Raw genomic sequence first — 19,313 nt, forward strand, 5'->3', positions numbered from 1 at the left:
TCTCACCAGTCATTCGGTCCCACACCCCGGTTCCGGCCCCGTGGGGTCTCGGTTCCGGGTTCGTTGCCCCGGTTCCTGGCCCCAGCTGGTCTGTCGGGCCGGCCCGGCCGCGCGCAGCACCAGTCGGGACTTGGGGCTCCCGGAACCACCCTAGCGGCCCCTCTGCCCTCCGCCGTCCCCGGCCCACCTCGCCCCCCTGGCCCGCGCCGCCCATGGAGTCCCAGTGCGACTACTCGATGTACTTCCCGGCCGTGCCGCTGCCGCCGCGCGCGGAGCTGGCGGGGGACCCGGGCCGGTACCGGGCGCTGCCCCGGCGCAACCACCTCTACCTAGGGGAGACGGTTCGCTTCCTGCTGGTGCTGCGCTGCCGGGGCGGTGCGGGGTCCGGCGTCGGGGGCGGCCCAGGCTTGGGCTCCCGAGGGGCCTGGGCGGAACTGGCGACCGCCCTGGCCGCCCTGGCCTCGGTCAGCGCCGGAGGCGGGGCGCCCGGGGGCGGTGGCTCGGGCGACCAGGATCCCGAACCCCCGGGGGGCGGGGACCCTGGCGGTGGGGGGTTGTTTCGAGGCTGCAGCCCCCTCCTCACCCACGGCCCGGGCCCTGCTACCTCAGGGGGAGCGACCACGGTGAGGAGCCCAGAGCGCCACGACACAGGGCGGTGGGGCGGCTTGCTGGGCTCCCAAGACCGGAGAGGAGAGGGACGCTAGCGGGAAGCTGGAGGCCTATGACGGATGAGGAGAGGGGAGGGCGAGAACCACGTACGGTAGATCTTAAAGGGGACGCGGGCGCGGCGGGCGGCCTTGACTCTCCTGACCTCTTCAACCCCTCTGGCAACCCAGCTGCCTGTGGAGGAACCAATTGTGTCCACAGATGAGGTCATCTTCCCACTCACCGTTTCACTGGATAGACTGCCCCCAGGGACACCTAAAGCCAAGGTAAGGTTGGCACGGGGTGGAGCTCTGTCTTAATTGAGACGCCCTTCCTGAGGCTGTTTCTCCTGACTGTGGTCCCGTGTCCCCTGTGCTTAGATTGTAGTGACCGTGTGGAAGCGGGAGGTTGAGGCACCAGAGGTCAGAGATCAAGGCTACCTGCGCTTGCTGCAGACCCGATCTCCTGGGGAGACCTTCAGGGGCGAGCAGAGCGCTTTCAAGGCCCAAGGTGGGGAGGAGAATGCAGACAGGACATGCTAGTGTCTGGATTTTGTGGGGACGGTGGAGGGGGTGACACCAGCAAGTGCCCGATCCGAGGAGAGGAAGACTGGACCCGTGGGTTGGAGGTGAGGTGTGCCCAGTCCGTCATCTGGAGCCTCCGCCCTCTCCTGCAGTGAGCACCCTGCTGACTCTGCTGCCCCCTCCGGTTCTGAAGTGCCGCCAGTTCACTGTGGCTGGAAAACACTTGACGGTGCTCAAGGGTGAGCAGACTGGAGGCTCCCGTCTTGGGTGGCAGCAAGGGCACCGGCTGGGTGGCCCTGGACAATACGGTGGGGATAGATCCATTTTAGGGGGGGAACTGGTGTGCTCTGAGGAGTTCAGATTCTCTTAGCTGAGCTGGTTACCTCCCACAGTGCTGAACAGCTCCTCCCAGGAGGAAATTTCTGTCTGGGATATCCGCATTCTCCCAAACTTCAATGCCAGTTATCTACCTGTCATGCCCGACGGCTCTGTGCTGCTGGTGGACAATGTCTGGTGAGGTCCTGGGAGGGGCGGGGCCGCAGGGTGCTGGGCATGGCCGCAGGGCCCAGAGCTCTGGCAGGGGAAGTTCCAGCTCTGGTCCCTTTCTTCTCAACTAGTCACCAATCTGGGGAAGTCTCCATGGGCTCCTTCTGCCGGCTCCCTGGTACCTCTGGCTGCTTCCCCTGCCCACTTAGTGCCCTGGAGGAACATAACTTCCTGTTTCAGCTCAGAGGGGGTGAGCAGCCCCCTCCAGGGGCCAAGGAGGTGAGTACAAGGGACTGGTGTGTTTAAGGAGAAAGGCTAAGAAAATGCAATGGGAAGAGAGAGGCCAGGGAGTTGACTAACGGGAGAGGGAACCTCTCCTTCAGGTCATCACATACAGGTGATGTTTCTGCTTGTCCCTCCGACAGGGCCTAGAGGTTCCCCTGATTGCTGTGGTTCAGTGGTCCACGCCGAAGTTGCCCTTCACCCAGAGCATCTATACCCACTACCGGTGAGTTTGTGGGACACCCCCCAAGCCCCCTGCTGGACACCATCCTGTTCATCTCTGTTTCGAAACACACACATCCTGCTTCCCTCTCTCTCACGGCTTCTAGCCTGCCCAGCATCCGCCTGGACCGCCCGTGCTTTGTGATGACTGCTTCTTGTGAGTCCCCTGTTCGGACCTATGAGCGTTTCACTGTTACCTATACGCTGCTCAACAATCTCCAAGACTTCCTTGCTGTAAGGCTCGTGTGGACCCCGGAGCACGCCCAGGCTGGTAGGTAGCTGCCAGGCTTGCCCAAGGAGGGGAGGGGAAAGGAAGATGTCATGGAGGCAGGTGACTTGTGCCAGGCTGCTTCAGCTGTGTACCTGGATGGTCTCCACGGTGTCATAATGGAGAGTTTAGAGAGGCCATGGGCAGAGTGACTTTAAGGGCACTGACACTGATGCTGGGTTCCCTGTTTGACTTGAATATCTCCCATTTCTTAGCTGTGTGACCTTTAGCAGGTTACTTAACCTCTCCGAGCCTCAGATTTCTCATTTCTAAAATGGAGGAAATACTACTTCATGGGGATGTTACAGCAATTTAGTAAGTTAATATGTGTGAAGTGGTTAGAATAGATCTCAGTACACAGTAACTATTACTGTTGTTTATAAAGTTCAGCCAACAATAGCATATACTCAGTTTACTCCACAGAGTGGCTCTGAGCGGCTCTGAGCATCAAGCAAGACTGTGCTCATGAAAGCCCTCTGCAGACTGAGAAAGGCCGCACAGAGCTGTTTCCCGGCCCTGTTTCTGCCCCTCAGGAAAGCAGCTGTGTGAGGAGGAGCGCCGGGCCATGCAGGCAGCCCTGGACTCCATCGTCTGCCACACACCCCTCAACAACCTCGGCTTCTCCCGGAAAGGCAGCGCGCTCACCTTCAGTGTGGCCTTCCAGGCTCTGCGGACCGGGCTCTTTGAGGTGGGCTGAGTGAGGCCTAGCGTCGGGTGAGAGGGGTCAGGGCCGCTGGCTTCTATGCTGAAGCATAAATGGGTGGGTGCTACAAAGCCGGGTGGAGGGAAGGTGGGCTTTAGATCCGACTTCGGCCTGTCAAGTGGGGAAGATGACCTGAAAGGGGGTCGGGGGCCTGGCAGCCGAGCTGCCGGCTGACCTGTGTCTCCCCACCCCAGCTGAGCCAGCACATGAAACTGAAGCTGCAGTTCACTGCCAGCGTGTCCCACCCGCCGCCCGAGGCCCGGCCCCTCTCTCGCAAGAGCAGCCCCAGCAGCCCTGCCGTCCGGGACTTGGTGGAGAGGCACCAGGCCAGCCTGGGCCGCTCTCAGTCCTTCTCCCACCAACAGCCCTCCCGCAGCCACCTCATGAGGTATGGAACCCCATGGGGAGGACCCTGCGGGCTTGGTAGAGGCCAGGATCGGGAAGGGAGAGGACAGGACCCTGGGGCCCGGCCAGAGCCCACAGCCTCCACCTTCCTCCAGGTCGGGCAGTGTGATGGAGCGCCGGGCCATCACTCCCCCCGTGGCCTCCCCTGTCGGCCGCCCCCTCTACCTGCCCCCGGACAAGGCAGTGCTCTCTCTGGACAAGATAGCCAAACGCGAGTGCAAGGTCCTGGTGGTGGAGCCGGTCAAGTAAAGCATCCAGCCGCCTCCCTCTCACACTCCCGGAAATGGACAGCCCCCAGCGCGGGTGCTCCCTCCAGGCTGTGCCTCCCTGGGGAGCCTCCCACCAAGGGTGAGGGGGCCCCCCAAAGGGCCGCCTGTCTGTGTCTACTGATGAGGGACGAGGGAAGAAGCTGTGAAACGGCCGGGGATGGCTGCAGCGTGAAGCCGACAGTATTTCCCGGACTTCCTGGGGGGGCTGGCCCCACCCCTTGGCCAGGGCAGGGGCTCCAGGAGCTCCCCTGCCCCCCGCCTTGCACCCTGGTTCTAAGTTTACAAAGTGTTTTCCTTGTTCCTCTTATGTTGTCTTCCCTGCCTCTGACATTCCCTCCCTCCCTCCCACCCGCAGGGCTGAGATCAGAGGGTGGTGATGGTAAAGGGACCCAACAATGACACGACCCTCCTGTCTCAGGTCAGGGGAGAGAGCTAGGTGGCCTCCCCTCGTCCTCATGTTTACGTCTGCAGCCTGAAGCACTTTAAGTTGTGTGGGATTTTTGATTTGGGTTTTGTTTTTTTTTTTGGTCTGTCTGTCTCTGTAACTTATTCTCCAACTACTGCTTCCAACTGAAATAAGACTATTAAATGCCTGTTCAGGAGGGAGAAAAAGACTGTTGCTTGTGTGTTGGTGGCAGCGGCAGAGACCTAAGGGCTCAGAAAGATTCCCTCCAGCCTGTACACCAAACAGCTCCCTTCCCACCTGTTTTTTTTCTTCTGATTTCCAGTTTTACCTGTCCACCCCACGCCTCTGGGCTGAGGGCCCGGAAGCTGAAAGACACATGGGGTATGACTCTCCTCCCCCAATACACACAACACATCCCTGGGCTCAGGAACATCACACTCATGTTTATTAAGGAGGGTGAGAAGAAGGGAGGTCCCCTCACCGTCACTGTCCTTAACAGAGTACAAAGTCCCCGAGCCTCTGCCCTTCCAGGTCAGGGTGGGGAAGCGGGTAAGCAGACAGCTTTAGTTCTAGTGGCACCAAGAGAGAGGCCGTGGAGGTTCCCATCTTTCTCAGCACAGAGGTTCCTCCTCTGCCCCTCGCCCTCGGGCAGGCTCACACGTCAATGGGCTCCCGGCCTCGGTTCTGCCTCTTCACCACAAACACCCTCTGTCCCGACACGGTCACAAGCAGCGTGTGTTCTCCAAAGACCACTGGAGGGGAGATGCACCTTCCCCCGGCCCGGGAGAGGGAAGGGAGCAGAGAGTTAGTGGGTTGTGGGGGCCTCAGTGGGGGTCGCACACAAACTGGCTAGGATCCAAAGCCAAAGGAATTCAACAGTTCAAAGCTCAGAGATTAGAAGATGGGAGGTCTCCATTAAATCCTCTCCCTTCTCTTGCTTTTCTCATAGTTCTGATACAGGGGTAAATACCACGGGGAAGACAGGGATTCCAGAGGAGATGGTGGGCAGTTGGTAGGGGACAGGTGTCTTTCCCTGAGAAGAGTGGCCTTGGGGAGCAGCACCCCGCCCCCCTTCCCCACTACCAGAGGCCGGGGCTCACCCGACAGACGCTTGAAGGGTACGCTCATGCCCTGGTGCAGCCGGAAACCACAGGCCGTGCTGACGAGCTCAGAGATGGCGCTGGCAGCCTGCTCGTCATTCTCCAGATCCCCGGATGACTGCACACAGAGGGAGGGGGGCAGGAATCAGGGACAGACTGGGAGGCAATTCCAAGAACACTTCCGTGTAACCTCTGTCTCCACTTTCCAATACTGCAACATCACCCCTAGTTTTGGAAAAACCTAAAACTTTCCTATGACATTGTTACCCCTCTTGATGCCATCTTGTTCCAAAATACTAGGCTTCCCTGAGGAAGCAGGAACTCTCATCCATTTCTGTCCATTACTGACCCTGTTTCTCCAATCCCTGAATCTTTGTTTCTCTCCCTGTTTCCACTTATTTGAAAAAAATCACATTCTCACAGATCAGTGCCCACCTACCACAGCTAGAGTCCCAGGCTCCATCTTTTCCCATTTCCCATTTGTCACCCTGTCTGCAGAACCTGAAACATAAACATCCCTTTTCTCTCTGAACCCTTTCGGACTACCTGGCCCTTGAATAATGACATCACAGTGGCCTGGGCTTCCTCTTTTCTGGTAATGATCTCAACTTCTTACCATCAGTACCTATCTTACGTGCTTGTGAGTGTCACAAGAGTACTGGGGCAAGATGCTCAGACTAGCTCCTGGCATTATCTATTTTACGGCTATTCAGTTCAGTCGCTCAGTTGTGTCTGACTCTTTGCAGCCCCATGGACTGCAGCATGCCAGGCCTCCCTGTCCATCACCAACTCCTGGAGTTTACCCTATTATTCTATATCAAACTTAGTGTTTAAAGCTGCACTATCAAAATCCCCCTTACCTCTCCCCCTCTCCAGTCAACTTCCTTTCTTAAGTCCCTGCTGGTTAAGGCACCATCATTCTAGGCTTGAGGTCAAAGTCTTACAAGATAGAAAAGTATCCCCTTTATTACTGAACTCTAGTCATTACAAAGACAAACCAGTTCTTCCTTTAAAAACCCCTTCTCTCCTTGCTTCTCATTGCAACCAGAGGTTTCATACCTACATTTTGGCAACAGCATCCCCGCTTTTGAATCCCGCCCCTTCTCGCTTACCTTTACGCCTAACAGAACAATGCTACTCAATCACTTCATCAGCTTGTTTCTGTTCAAAAACCCTTCAAGATTAATCCAAATGTGTTAACCTAGCCTTGAAAGTCCTTCAGAATCGGACCTTTCCTTACCATATCCTCTTCTTCCCCCAAATGTTTCCAAATCTTTTCAACATAACCCCATCACCAATTCAGATAGGCTGGTGTTACACTCCTGCAAAATGTCCACCTCCCAACCCTGAATATTCTTTCTTTCCTGTCATCTATCCATCTTTTAAGCCCAGATGAATTCTTACCTCGTCCAAGGAAGGTTCCTTGCCGAAACACAAGTTATAATATGAAGGGCTGAATCCTTCACTTTCTGGACTCCTTCAGCTGCGTTAACCACATGCACTACTTTGAACTTTTAGCCTTAAGCCTTGCCTCTCTAGCTAGATTGAAAACTTCTAGAGCTGACACTGTATTGTACTACAGAACAAAATACCAAGCCTCTTCAATAAATACCAAATAAAGACATACTCAAGAGTAACTTGGGGATCGTCAGTTAACACACCTGTGACTTGCTTGACTTTGGTAAAGTCAGTCAACCTCTTTTACCTCAGGACAGTTACAAGACTAAGAGTCCAGAGATGGATTAATTGATTTAATTCCTACATGCCAGGCGTGATACCAGGGAAAGACCAAGAACAGAGACCAATCGGGCCGAACGGCAACATCAGAAGCCATCCTAGAGTCATGTGTACTTGGAGCACGCCCCTCCCGTTTCCAGAACGCACCGCCAGCACCGCGCCTTCACTCAGCACCAGGTAGCCAAGCTGGTCGGGGATTCGCTCCAGCCCCTGAGTCAGTGCCGAAGTCTGGTGGGTAAAGATGCAATTAGTGAGCAGTAGGCCGAAAGGATGGCCCTTGGGCAACCAGAGTGTCTCTCTTGACAGTGCCCCCTACCCCCGCTCCAGGCCTCTTTACCCAGCCAGGGCCCTTCCAGACCCTCTTCCCTCTGCACGGCCTTCAACACTGATGCTCCTGAGCCTCCGTCAGTCCTCTCCTCCGCCCGGGCTCCACCAGCTTTCCACACGTCACCTTTGCTACCCCAAGGGCCCCCTCCCCAAACCCACCTGTGGCCTGCGCCTCCCCCTCAGACTAGTCCCCAGCTTCTACACACCCTCCCAGCGACTTCTCCTTGGCCTTCTACGTCGCCACCCCTCCCTTCTCCATTTCCTTCCAGTCCCGGGGAGAATAGGAGGTGAGGCCGGAGGGCACGCTCAGGACCCCGCAACAAAAGAGACTGGGGAACAGGGGTAAGGAACCCCCGGCGCGGCGCGTAACTCCGCGCATGCGTCCTCACTTACCATCGCAGCTCTAGGTGCGGGGGGCGCTTGCACCCAGACCTAGCTTCCGGCTCCAGACCGCGGTCACGTGCTTCCACCCGGCGGTCTCCTCCTCCGGGCCTGCCCTGCCCGACTTTAGTCCCGCCCCCAGGATGCCGATTGGAGAGTGGCGACGTCATCAGACTTACTCTGCCAGTGCGGAGCGCCGCTTCCGAGACGCTCGCGCATTGGCCGCACATCCTCTTGAACATTCATCTCCCCCTTAGCCCCAGAGCGCGAAGGAGCGGGGCGTGTCGGCGGAGGGCGGGTCTGGAGGCGGGGCCGGAGGGAGACCGGGCGGAGAGTTTGCGCCTGCGCACACGGGAGCGGCGGGGGTCAGACTCCAACAAGGCTAGCCGGCTCGCAAGTGGAATCCTGACAGAGCCAAAACAGCTATTCAGATGCTACTCTGGTGCCTACTTCAGGCAGCTCTCTGACGGGAACTTGTTCCAAAGCGGTTTTTCGTCCCGGAATTCTGTAAGAAACTGTGTGATAGAGCATTATACCTCCCTAGTCCATGGGGCGCTAAGGGTCGGACACGACTGAGCGACTTCACTCTCACTTTTCACTTTCATGCATTGGAGAAGGAAATGGCAACCCACTCCAGTCTTCTTGCCTGGAGAATCCCAGGGACGGGGAAGCCTGGTGGGCTGCCGTCTATGGGTCGCAGAGTCGGACAGGACTGAAGCGACTTAGCAGCAGCAGCCGCCAAGGCAGCTGCAATACTGAATATTCTCTGCCAGGAATAATTAGAAAATGACCTTGGGATAATTTTTTAAATATGTGAGTGTCATTTAAGAAATTTTTTGTTTTAATTTAAGTAGTTTTTAGACCTGCTGCAATATTAATGTGAGGCAAAATGATGATAAACTAATAAAAAAGGTTGATGAGGATTTGGAGACATTGAGGCTCTCATACATTGCTGGTAGGGATGTAAAATAGTGCAGTTGCAGTGGGAAACAGATTTGGTGGTTCCTCTGAAAGTTAAACAGAGTTGCTATATTTATAAATGAAAGTGAAATAGGACCTAAAAATTCCACTCCTAAATACATACCTAAGAGAACTGAAAACTGTATGTTTACACAAAAACTTGTACACAGATGTTATGGCAGCATCACTCATAATTGCCCCCAAATGGAAAGCAACCCAAATATTCATAAACTGAAGACCAGATAAAGAAATGTGGCATATCCATACAATGGAATATTGTCCAGTTGTAAAAAGGAGTGAAGTACTGATCTATGCTATCACACACATAAACCTTGAAAACATCATGCTAAGTGAACCAGAGATCAAATTGCCAACATCCACTGGATCATCGAAAAAGCAAGAGAGTTCCAGAAAAACATCTATTTCTGCTTTATTGACTATGCCAAAGCCTTTGACTGTGTGGATCACAATAAACTATGGAAAATTCTGAAAGAGATGGGAATACCAGACCACCTGACCTGCCTCTTAAGAAACCTATATGCAGGTCAGGAAGCAACAGTTAGAACTGGACATGGAACAATAGACTGGTTCCAAATAGGAAAAGGAGTACGTCAAGGCTGTATATTGTCACCCTGCTTATTTAACTTATATGCACAGTACATCACAGAGACGCTGGGCTGAAGAAGCACAAGCTGGAATCAAGACTGCCAGGAGAGATATCAATAACCTCAGATATGCAGATGACACCACCCTTATGGCAGAAAGTGAAGAGGAACTAAAAAGCCTCTTGATGAAAGTGAAAGAGGAGAGTGAAAAGGTTGGCTTAAAGTTCAACATTCAGAAAACAAAGACCATGGCATCTGGTCCCATCACTTCATGGGAAATAGATGGGGAAACAGTGGAAACAGTGTCAGACTTTATTTTTTTGGGCTCCAAAACCACTGCAGATGGTGACTGCAGCCATGAAATTAAAAGACGCTTACTCCTTGGAAGAAAAGCTATGACCAACCTAGACAGCATATTCAAAAGCAGAGACATTACTTTGCCAACCAAGGTCTGTCTAGTCAAGGCTATGGTTTTTCCAATAGTCATGTATGGATGTGAGAGTTGGACTGTGAAGAAGGGTGAGCACCGAAGAATTGATGCTTTTGAACTGTGGTGTTGGAGAAGACTCTTGAGAGTCCCTTGGACTGCAAGGAGATCCAACCAGTCCATTCTGAAGGAGATAAACCCTGGGATTTCTTTGGAAGGAATGATGCTGAAGCTGAAACTCCAGTACTTTGGCCACCTCATGCGAAGGGTTGACTCATTGGAAAAGACTCTGATGCTTGGAGGGATTGGGGCCAGGAGGAGAAGGGGACGACAGAGGATGAGATGGCTGGATGGCATCACTGACTCAATGGACGTGAGTCTGAGTGAACTCCAGGAGTTGGTGATGGACAGGGAGGCCTGGCATGCTGTGATTCATGGGGTCGCAAAGAGTCAGACACAACTGAGCGACTGAACTGAACTGACCTGAAGTGAAGGAACTCAGACAATCCAGGCCACATATCATCTGGGTGTATCTGTGAGATGTCTACACTGGGCAAATTCATAGAGACAGAAAGCAAATTAGTGGTTGCCGGGGGCTGAGCAGAGGGGGAAATGGGGAGTGACTGCCAATAGGTGTGTTGGATGATGAAAATGTCTTGGAATTACAGAGTTATGATGGTTTCACAACTTTGTGGATGTAATGAAAACCACTGAATTGTACAGTTTAAAAGGGTGAATTTTACAGTATGTGAATCATATCGATGAAATTAAGTGCTGTTGCTTGAGGAGAAAACCAGTTAGAGAAGATGGATGCCTTTTTACAAATCAGGTATGATTATAATATAAAATTTAAATTGGAGGGGGATTTGGAGAGAGAATGTTCTGTGGAGATGCTTGGTCTGCAAAACCTTCCGTGGCCTTGTGGAATCTTTTCTTTTTTTTTCCCAGCACACACTGGTTCCAAGCATTTTCATCTATACACTGGCCAAACCCTCATTAACCATCTTTGTAATAATATCCCAAGAGACTATATAGATGAGGAAGTGGAAACTCGAGAGAGATTGAGCCTTGCTCACAGCACACAGCTGGCAAATGACAGAGCCAGATTCCAGTCTGAGTCTGCTGTTGCTGAGGCTGATGCTCTTTCCATTGCTCCCCTGGCCAACTGTTTTTTTTTTTTTTTTGAAGTTACACTTGATTTTACCTCAGAAATTGCCGGTTCTCATTGTTCTTGACACAGAGGAACCTTTCACAGGACAATGCTCAGCAGCCATCGCTAGAACTGTTTCATTTTCACAAACAGCTTGAAACATGCTACTTATGAAGGGAGCAAAGTCTTTCATTCAACCAGTGTTTACTGAGTGCCTTCTATGTACCACACACTGTTCTTGAAACCAGAGATATAGCAGTGAATACAAATAAGACATATTTTTTTTATTGTTTTCAAGGAGCCGTGGGGCAGAGGGTGAGCCAGATAATAAATTAATAAATAAGAAAATAAGTATATTGAGCAGTTGAGAAATGCTATGCAGAGCAGAGTTCCATTTACAGGACTTAGAGCTAGAGAATTCTCTAAAACAGACCTTATTGAAATACTTTCTATCTTTCCTTAGGCTCCCCACAGCTTAGTCACTTTTCCCCAGTTGCCTCTTTTTCTTCTACCTGCTATAAAAAGCACGTAGATTTGTCCATTTCACTGGGTCTTCATTTCCTTGTGAGGGCTCCCATGTCATATAAAACTTGTATTAAGTAAATTTGTATGCTTTTCCCCTGCTAATCTGTCTTCTGTCAAGTTAATTCTTAGGCCCAGCTGAAAACCCTAAGAGGGTAGAGGTTAAAAACAACAAAAAAATGCCTCCCCTACACTGTGAAGGTGCTTTTAAGGTAGGAAAAGTATTCAATTTTGAATAAAGCACATTAGCTTCCACGATCTGGATGGCCTTCATCCAATCGACGGAAGATCTTAAGAGAAAAGACTGAGGTTTCTGGAGAAGAAGAAATTCTCATCAAGAATTTAATTACATAGAAACGTTAGGGGAAGCACACTGATTGAAACTGCCCACCCTGCCCAGGCACCATAGTAACTATTTTCATGAGTACAGAAACACTGCTGAGTTCCAGCCTGTTGCCCAGCAGATTTCAGACTCAAAACTGCAACATCAGCCCTTCCCTGAATTTCCAGTCTGCTGGCCTAGCCTACAGATTCAAGACTTACCAGTCCCCACATATTGTGACCTAATTCCTCAAATTAAATATGCTCTCTCCCACCAAACCCATCCCCTTATTCTCCTGAGAACGCTGACTAACACAGTGGTTAACTTATGGCTGGTTCCTGTGGGTTTGGCATCTTTGCTGCCTCCCTTTGCATTCTTTTTCTTTTTGATTCTGATTTTTGGGAGTCGTCGTTTGCTTTGAAACTAGACCTCCTTGCCTATCACACACAACCTCCTTTTCTCTTATTTTCCTAGAACCAATTATTACCCTATCAAACAGCCATCAACAGACTTCCCAGTTCCAACTCTGCCTTTCTCGGTTCTCTGCACCCTGGTGACACCAGTTCAACCAGGACTTTTCAAGGATTACAGGGTAAGCATCATGTGCTTTGGGAATAAAATGGTGAAAACACACAGCCCTGAGCCGTGAGTGCTCAGCTTGTAAGTGAACAAGGCAGGCGCAGAGTCACGTGAAGTGTAGTAAGAGTAACACTTGAGAGATGAGCCCCTTCAGTCCCCTGGGACAAGCCGTGTGCACTGGGAGGGGTTGAGTTAAGGGTGAATAAAAGAATGCGTGGTTTCCAGTCAGGAGGCTCTGCTAGGCTGAGGGGTGGGGGGGTATTGTGATCTTTTGGCAATGGACTCAGACGGGAAGGAGCAGGCCAGCTCTGCCTCTGGGATGGATGAAAATATGTTATTTTACACGTCGGGATTTGTTCCCTCCTTTTCAAAAGAAGGAAGGGCGAGAGCAAAGTTAGAGATCCAGAGGCCAAAATAAAAACGTCTCTAAAAACTAGAAGGAAGTCCTGGGATAAAAGCTGGGACAATGTAGGGAAAAAATCATTTAATTTGCAACTTAGCGTAGATTCTGGGGATCTAGAGGTGAATGCTTAAATGGAAACTGTTCTCCAAGCCCTAACTAAAGGAATGGCCTTATTTAAAATCAAGAAAATGGTGCCCCAAATTATACACACCTTTGTAAGTCCTGGAAACATATTTATCCTTGGCAATTAATAAATTACAATTTGGCATATAGGAAAAAAGTTTTGTAGGTAGCAATGTGCTAGGTATTGAGGTAGACACCGGAATTTCAAAGGTGGACTAGGTCCTCATCTTCAAGGAACTCACTGTCAAGAAGCTCAGTGAGCACTCACAGGATATTCTTTTTTTTTATGTATTTACATTTTTGAAAAATTAAACTGTGGATATTACAAATGCTATTGGGTTCTGCCAATGCCACCCTGGTGTAAGTGGAGTACCAGTTCTCATGGCCTTGTTGCCTCCAGATGAAGGTGCAAGTTCAGGTCCACACTTGGCCCTACTGACGTCGGGGGGGGAGTGCAGTGCCAACCAGTGTTTCTTCACTCCATTTTTTCCTGCTGTTTTGTTGCCATGTGGGAACAGACACTTAGATCCCTCCTGGAGTCAATTTTATTTTGATTAACATGTATGTTACTTTGCATTCTTTACACCCTACAGAGAACCCATTAGCTAGCTTGCAAATGGAAATATTCTTTAAGAATACTCAGTGGATGGAATACATAGCAGAAGGGATATCACTTTAGAGTGAATTAGTAAGGTTAAGAATTACTCCAGAACTCACTAGTGTTCTTTAGAACTCTGTTACAGTTAATAATTCTTTACATTAACTTTCCCTGTTCAGATTAACATGTGATTTCTTTTTCTCCTGATTGAACATAAATGAAAACACTAGTAATTCCTAATAAATCACCTTTTGACATTTCTATTTTTCTCAGTAATAAAAATAGCCCTGGAATTTCAGTGGCTGTTTGACACAAGTAAAGTTTATTTTCAACTCACCTGAAGTCCCGCTAGTGTCTGGGAACAGGCTTTTACACTGCTCTCCTGCAAGCTGCCACATGGGAACCCAGGTGCCTTTCATCCTACAACTCCACTGTCCCCTTAGGCCTCCCCAGAGGTCACTACTGGGTCCTCTGCACTCAGCACACTGGTGAGCTGAGAGAGACAGAGACAGAGAACAAAGGATTGCATGAGATGTTTTGAAGCCAGGCATGAAAATGGTGTGCATCTTCACTGCCCAATTTCCAATGACCACAGCCGACTCGCGGTCCAAACAGGGAATTTGGGAAGCATTGTCTTCGGGAAAAGAAGATGCAACTAGCTAGCTCCTCCTTCCCATCTTTCTAATGTATTTACATTAATTTTGTGTTGTTATTGTTCAGTTGCTAAGTTGTATCTGACTCTTTGCAACCTGCATGGACTGCAGCATGCCGGGCTCCTCTGACCTCTATTATCTCCCAGAGTTTGCAAATTCAAATTCATGTCCATTGAGTCAGTGATGCTATCTAACCATCCCAGCCTCTTAGACATAGTAATCTGTGTTTATATTTTATAATTATATAAATATTTTCCTCTTCGTAGTCAAAACAAATACTATCATTTAGTTTCTTGTGTTTCCTTGGCTCTCTCTCTCTTTTCCTCTCTCCCTTCCTTCCTTTCTACTTTTCATGAGTAAATAGCACCTGTGGTGTCCAGGCATTCTTCTAGGTTCTAGGAACATAGCAGTGACCAACAACAACAACAAAAGATTCCTGTTTTATGGTGCACACACTCCAGTGAAAAGACTCAGAAACAGGTAACAAAATAAATATACATAAGATTCTGAAGAACGAAAATTTTTCTGCAAGAAAAAAAATAATGTGAAAGTGCAAGATGGTGAGGAGGAGGAAGATAGTCAGATTAGATGGTCAGGAAAGATGCTTCTGAAGCAGTTTCATTTGGGCTGGGCCCAGAGATAAGAGGACTTTCCTGGTGGCTCAGACGGTAAAGAATCCATCTGCAATGCAGGAGACCTGGGTTCGATCCCTGGATTGAGAAGATCCCCTGGAGGAGGACATGGCAACCCACTCCAGTGTTCTCACCTGAAGAATCCCCATGGACAGAGGAGCCTGGCGGGCTACAGTCCGTGGGGTCACAGAGTCAGACTCGACTGAGTGACTAAGCACACACGTGCATTCAGATGAGAAGCAGCCAGCTCTGTGATCTTGGTGATCGTCTCTGGTTCATTCAGCCCTCTGCCTCTTTTGAACTGCACCTGTGCATCGGAACACGCTTGGAGAAAAAGTTGTCTGAACTTTCTCACTGACTGTTCTCACTTTAGAGTCTGACCACAAACCTCAAGGGGGCCCTACTGCTGCACAGTAATCACAGTGGTTCTCAGAATGTGATCCCTAGGCCGGCAGCATCAGCATCACCTGCGGCTTGTTAGATATACAGCTTCTCAGGCCCCACCCCCAACCTACAGAACCAGGAGTCCTGGAATCAGGACCGCCAGAATCAGGAGGAGCTCAGGCTTCCCAGGTGACTTCTTGTAAAAGAATCCTGCCAGTTCAGGAGATGCAGGTTCGATTCCTGGGTCTGGAAGATCCCCTGGAGGAGGAGATGGGAACCCACTCTAGTATCCGGTGAGCTACAGTCCAGGGGGTCGCAAAGAGTTGGACATGACTGATCGACTGAGCGTGCATACACGGGGAGGAGCTCAGTCTGTCTCAAAAAGTCCTCCAGGTGATTCTGACGTGCACTGAAGTTTGAGCCACCGCCCTGGTGCCCCTGTATTTCTCCTCTCTCCTGAAACCTTTTGCATCCCCGCACTCAGCTGATGACCTAACCTACTTTCTTGAACAAAATGAAGCAATGAAGTTTCCACACTCCCATCTGCGACTTTATCTCTACACCTTATCCCCTTGTACCTACTCAAGAACATCACTCAGCCAGTTTCTCCCTCTTCCTCCTAAATCATCTTTCCTCTCAACAGCCTTCTTTTCATCACATTCCTATCAGCATATAAACATATTATTCTTTACTTTATTTGCATGTGCTTAAGTATTTTCGAGTGAATTTCAGACATCATGATGTTCCACCCCAAAATATTTCAGTGCTGCTGCGGCTGCTAAGTCACTTTGTCCGACTCTGTGTGACCCTATAGACGGCAGCCCACCAGGCTCCCCCATCCCTGGGATTCTCCAGGCAAGAACACTGGAGTGGGTTGCCATTTCCTTTTCCAATGCATGAAAGTGAAAAGTGAAAGGGAGGTCCCTCAGTCGTGTCCGACTCTTCGAGACCCCATGGACTGCAGCCTACCAGGCTCCTACGTCCATGGGATTTTCCAGGCAAGAGTACTGGAGTGGGGTGCCATAGCCTTCTCCGAAATATTTCAGTATAAACCTTTAAAAATCAGGATAACCAAAAGTAGATTCTACATAACCAAAACTAGATTCTTTTCATCTAGTATCCAGTTCATAATCGAGTTTCTTCAATTGTCCTTCAAGCAATTTTTTTTTCAAAGCCAAATCCATTCTGGAATCTGGCTGTTTTGTCCCTTGATTTTTAAAATTTATTTTTATTTACTTATTATGTGACTGCTATAAGCTCCCAGCACGTGGGAGCTTAGTTCCCTGACCAGGGATTCAACTCATGTCCTCTGCACTGGAAGGTGGATTCTTACCCACCGGACCACCAGGGACGCCCCTAGTTGGTGCTTTTTAATGAATTGGTTTATTCATCAGTTCAGTGCCATTCAGTCACTCAGTCGTGTCCGACTCTTTGCGACCCCATGGACTGCAGCACACCAGGCCTCCGTGTCCATCATCAACTCCTGGAATTTACTCAAGCTCATGTCCATTGAGTTGGTGATGCCATCCAACCATCTAATCCTCAGTCGTCCCCTTCTCCTGCCCTCAATCTTTCCCAGCATCAGGGTCTTTTCAAAAGAGTCAGCTTTTCACATCAGGTGGCCAAAGTACTGGAGTTTCAGCTTCAACATCAGTCATTCCAATGAACACTCAAGACTGAGTTTCTTTAGGATGGACTGGTTGGATCTCCTTGCAGTCCAAGGGACTCTCAAGAGTCTTCTCCAACACCACAGTTCAAAAGCATCAATTCTTCAGTGCTCAGCTTTCTTTATAATCCAACTCTCACATCCATACATGACTACTGGAAAAACCATAGCCTTGACTAGATGGACCTTTGTTGGCAAAGTAATGTCTCTGCTTTTTAATGTGCTGTCTAGGTTAGTCATAACTTTCCTTCCAAAGAGTAAGTGTCTTTTAATTTCATGGCTGCAGTCACCATCTGCCGTGATTTTGGAGCCCCCCAAAATAAAGTCAGCCACTGTTTCCACCGTTTCCCCATCTATTTGCCATGAAGTGATGGGACCGGATGCCATGATCTTCGTTTTCTGAACGTTGAGCTTTAAGCCAACCTTTTCACTCTCCTCTTTCACTTTCGTCAAGAGGCTCTTTAGTTCTTCTTCACTTTCTGCCATAAGGGTGGTGTCATCTGCATATCTGAGGTTATTGATATTTCTCCCAGCAATCTTGATTCCAGCTTGTGCTTCATCCAGCCCAGCATTTCTTATGATGTACTCTGCATATAAATTAAATAAGCAGGATGACAATATACAGCCTTGATGTACTCCTTTTCCTATTTGAAACCAGTCTGTTGTTCCATGACCAGTTCTAACTGTTGCTTCCTGACCTGCATACAGATTTCTCAAGAGACAGGTCAGGTGGTCTGGTATTCCCATCTCTTTCAGAATTTTCCACAGTTGATTGTGATCCACACAGTCAAAGGCTTTGGCATAGTCAACAAAGCAGAAATAGATCTCAGATGTCAAATTTATGTGCATGGAGCTGTTTGCAATATTCCCTTATTTTGATGTCTGCAGAGCCTGTAGCCATAGCCTCTGTTTCTTTCCTGGCATTGGTTCTTTCTGTCTTCTCTGTTTTTTCATTTGATTTTCCTATATTTTCAATCAAATGTGATTAGGTATAGGTTTTTCAAAAATTTCTGTTTTGACTTTGTTGAGATATTTGAGACAGTAGATCCATGCCCCTCACTGTGTCTTTATTTCTGGGAAATTCTCAGCCATTATCTCCTCAAGTTTTTTTTCCTCACTGTTTTCTCCAAGCTCAATTAGATTCTATTTGTTTATTTTTTGTTTTATTTTCTTTACTTTAGGAGATGGATCCAGAAAACCCTTGTGATTTATGTCAAAGAGTGTTTGTCTAAGTTTTTATGAATGAAGAGACAACCTACTGAACGGGGGAAAATATTTGCAAATCATATGACCAATAATAAATTAATATTCAACATATCTAAACTGATCGTACAACTCAACACCAAACAAACAACCCGATTCAAAAATGGACAGAACTGAATAGACACTTTTCCAAAGAGAAACTGCAGATGGCTAACAGGCGTATGAAAAGATCCTCAACATTGCTCATCATCAGGGAAATGAAAATAAAAACCACAATGAGATATCATCTCATACCTGTCAGGATGACTACCATCAAAAATAACACAAATAACAAATGTTGGCAAGGATGTTGAGAAAAAGGAACCCTCATACACTGCTGGGATGTAAACTGGTGCAGCCACTGTGGAAAACAGTATGGAGGCCTCTCAAGAGCTAAAAATAGAACTACTCCATGACCCAGCAACTCTACTTCTGGGTATATATCTGGAAAAAAAGGCACTAATTTGAAAAGATATACACAACCCCTGTGTTCATAGCAGCATTATTTACAATCACCAAGATATGGAACCAGCCTAAGTGTCCATCAACAGATGAATGGATAAAGAAGATACGGTGTATATATATATACACAATAGAATACTACTCGGCCATGAGGAATAATGAAAATTTTGCCATTTGCAGTGGCATGGATGGACTTGCAGGGCATTCCACGAAGTACTCAGCTGGTAAAGAATCTGCCTGCAATTTGGGAGACCTGGGTTCCCTCCCTGGGTTGGGAAGATCCCCTGAAGAAGGGAAAGGCTACCCACTCCAGTATTCTGGCCTGGAGAATTGCATGGAGTCCATGGGTCACAAAGAGTCAGACATGACTGAGTGACTTTCACTTCACCTCACTTCACACTAACTGAAATAAGTCAGATAGAGAAAGATAAGTACTGTATGCTATCATTTATATGATGAAATCTAAAAAATACAACAAACTGGTGAATATAACAAAAAAGAACTGGACTCACAGGTGTAGAGAACAAACCAGTGGTTACCAGAGGTGGTGGGGTGGGGGTGGGGGTAGCATTGTAGAGGCAGATAGGGGAGTGGGAGGTATAAATTATTGGATGTAAGATAGGCTACAAGGATGTATTATATAACATGGGAAATATAGCCAGTATTTTGTAATGGCTGTTAACTGAAGTATAAGCTTTAAAAATTGTATTAAAAAATAAAACCAAAATATAATGCTGTTGGAAAAATGGCACCAACAGACTTGCTTGACACAGGGTTCCACCAATCTTTAATTTGTAATAAATACAGTATCTGCAAAGTGCAATAAAATG

At 48.8% G+C, this 19,313-nt stretch overlaps 2 protein-coding genes across 5 annotated transcripts; one reads left to right on the forward strand and one right to left on the reverse strand.

Moving 5' to 3' along the window:
* Positions 1-19: 19 nt before the first annotated feature.
* TRAPPC14 (trafficking protein particle complex subunit 14) lies at positions 20-4,416 on the forward strand. Its single transcript, XM_040262554.1, has 11 exons — positions 20-623; positions 837-932; positions 1,026-1,155; positions 1,322-1,408; positions 1,562-1,682; positions 1,787-1,934; positions 2,081-2,163; positions 2,267-2,430; positions 2,961-3,115; positions 3,325-3,518; positions 3,631-4,416. The coding sequence occupies exons 1-11, from the start codon at positions 213-215 to the stop codon at positions 3,782-3,784; spliced, it is 1,743 nt and encodes a 580-aa protein (XP_040118488.1). The 5' UTR covers positions 20-212; the 3' UTR covers positions 3,785-4,416.
* Positions 4,417-4,634: 218 nt separating this feature from the next.
* Positions 4,635-7,884, reverse strand: LAMTOR4 (late endosomal/lysosomal adaptor, MAPK and MTOR activator 4). 4 transcript variants are annotated; one of them, XR_005724821.1, is made up of 4 exons: positions 7,581-7,773; positions 7,195-7,275; positions 5,311-5,428; positions 4,635-4,962 (listed from the first exon to the last, which is right to left on the reverse strand). XR_005724821.1 is itself a non-coding variant. In XM_040262573.1 (4 exons), the coding sequence occupies exons 1-4, from the start codon at positions 7,768-7,770 to the stop codon at positions 4,865-4,867; spliced, it is 300 nt and encodes a 99-aa protein (XP_040118507.1). In that variant the 5' UTR covers positions 7,771-7,884; the 3' UTR covers positions 4,635-4,864. The 4 variants fall into 4 exon arrangements, 1 of the variants encoding a protein (XP_040118507.1); XR_005724822.1 differs by having other exon boundaries at positions 7,534-7,760; XR_005724823.1 differs by lacking the exon at positions 7,581-7,773 and adding an exon at positions 7,385-7,566.
* Between the last annotated feature and the right edge of the window lie 11,429 nt (positions 7,885-19,313).

The sequence above is a fragment of the Oryx dammah genome, unplaced genomic scaffold (genome assembly GCF_014754425.2).
Source record: "Oryx dammah isolate SB20612 unplaced genomic scaffold, SCBI_Odam_1.1 HiC_scaffold_2, whole genome shotgun sequence".
Taxonomy (NCBI): Eukaryota; Metazoa; Chordata; class Mammalia; order Artiodactyla; family Bovidae; genus Oryx; species Oryx dammah.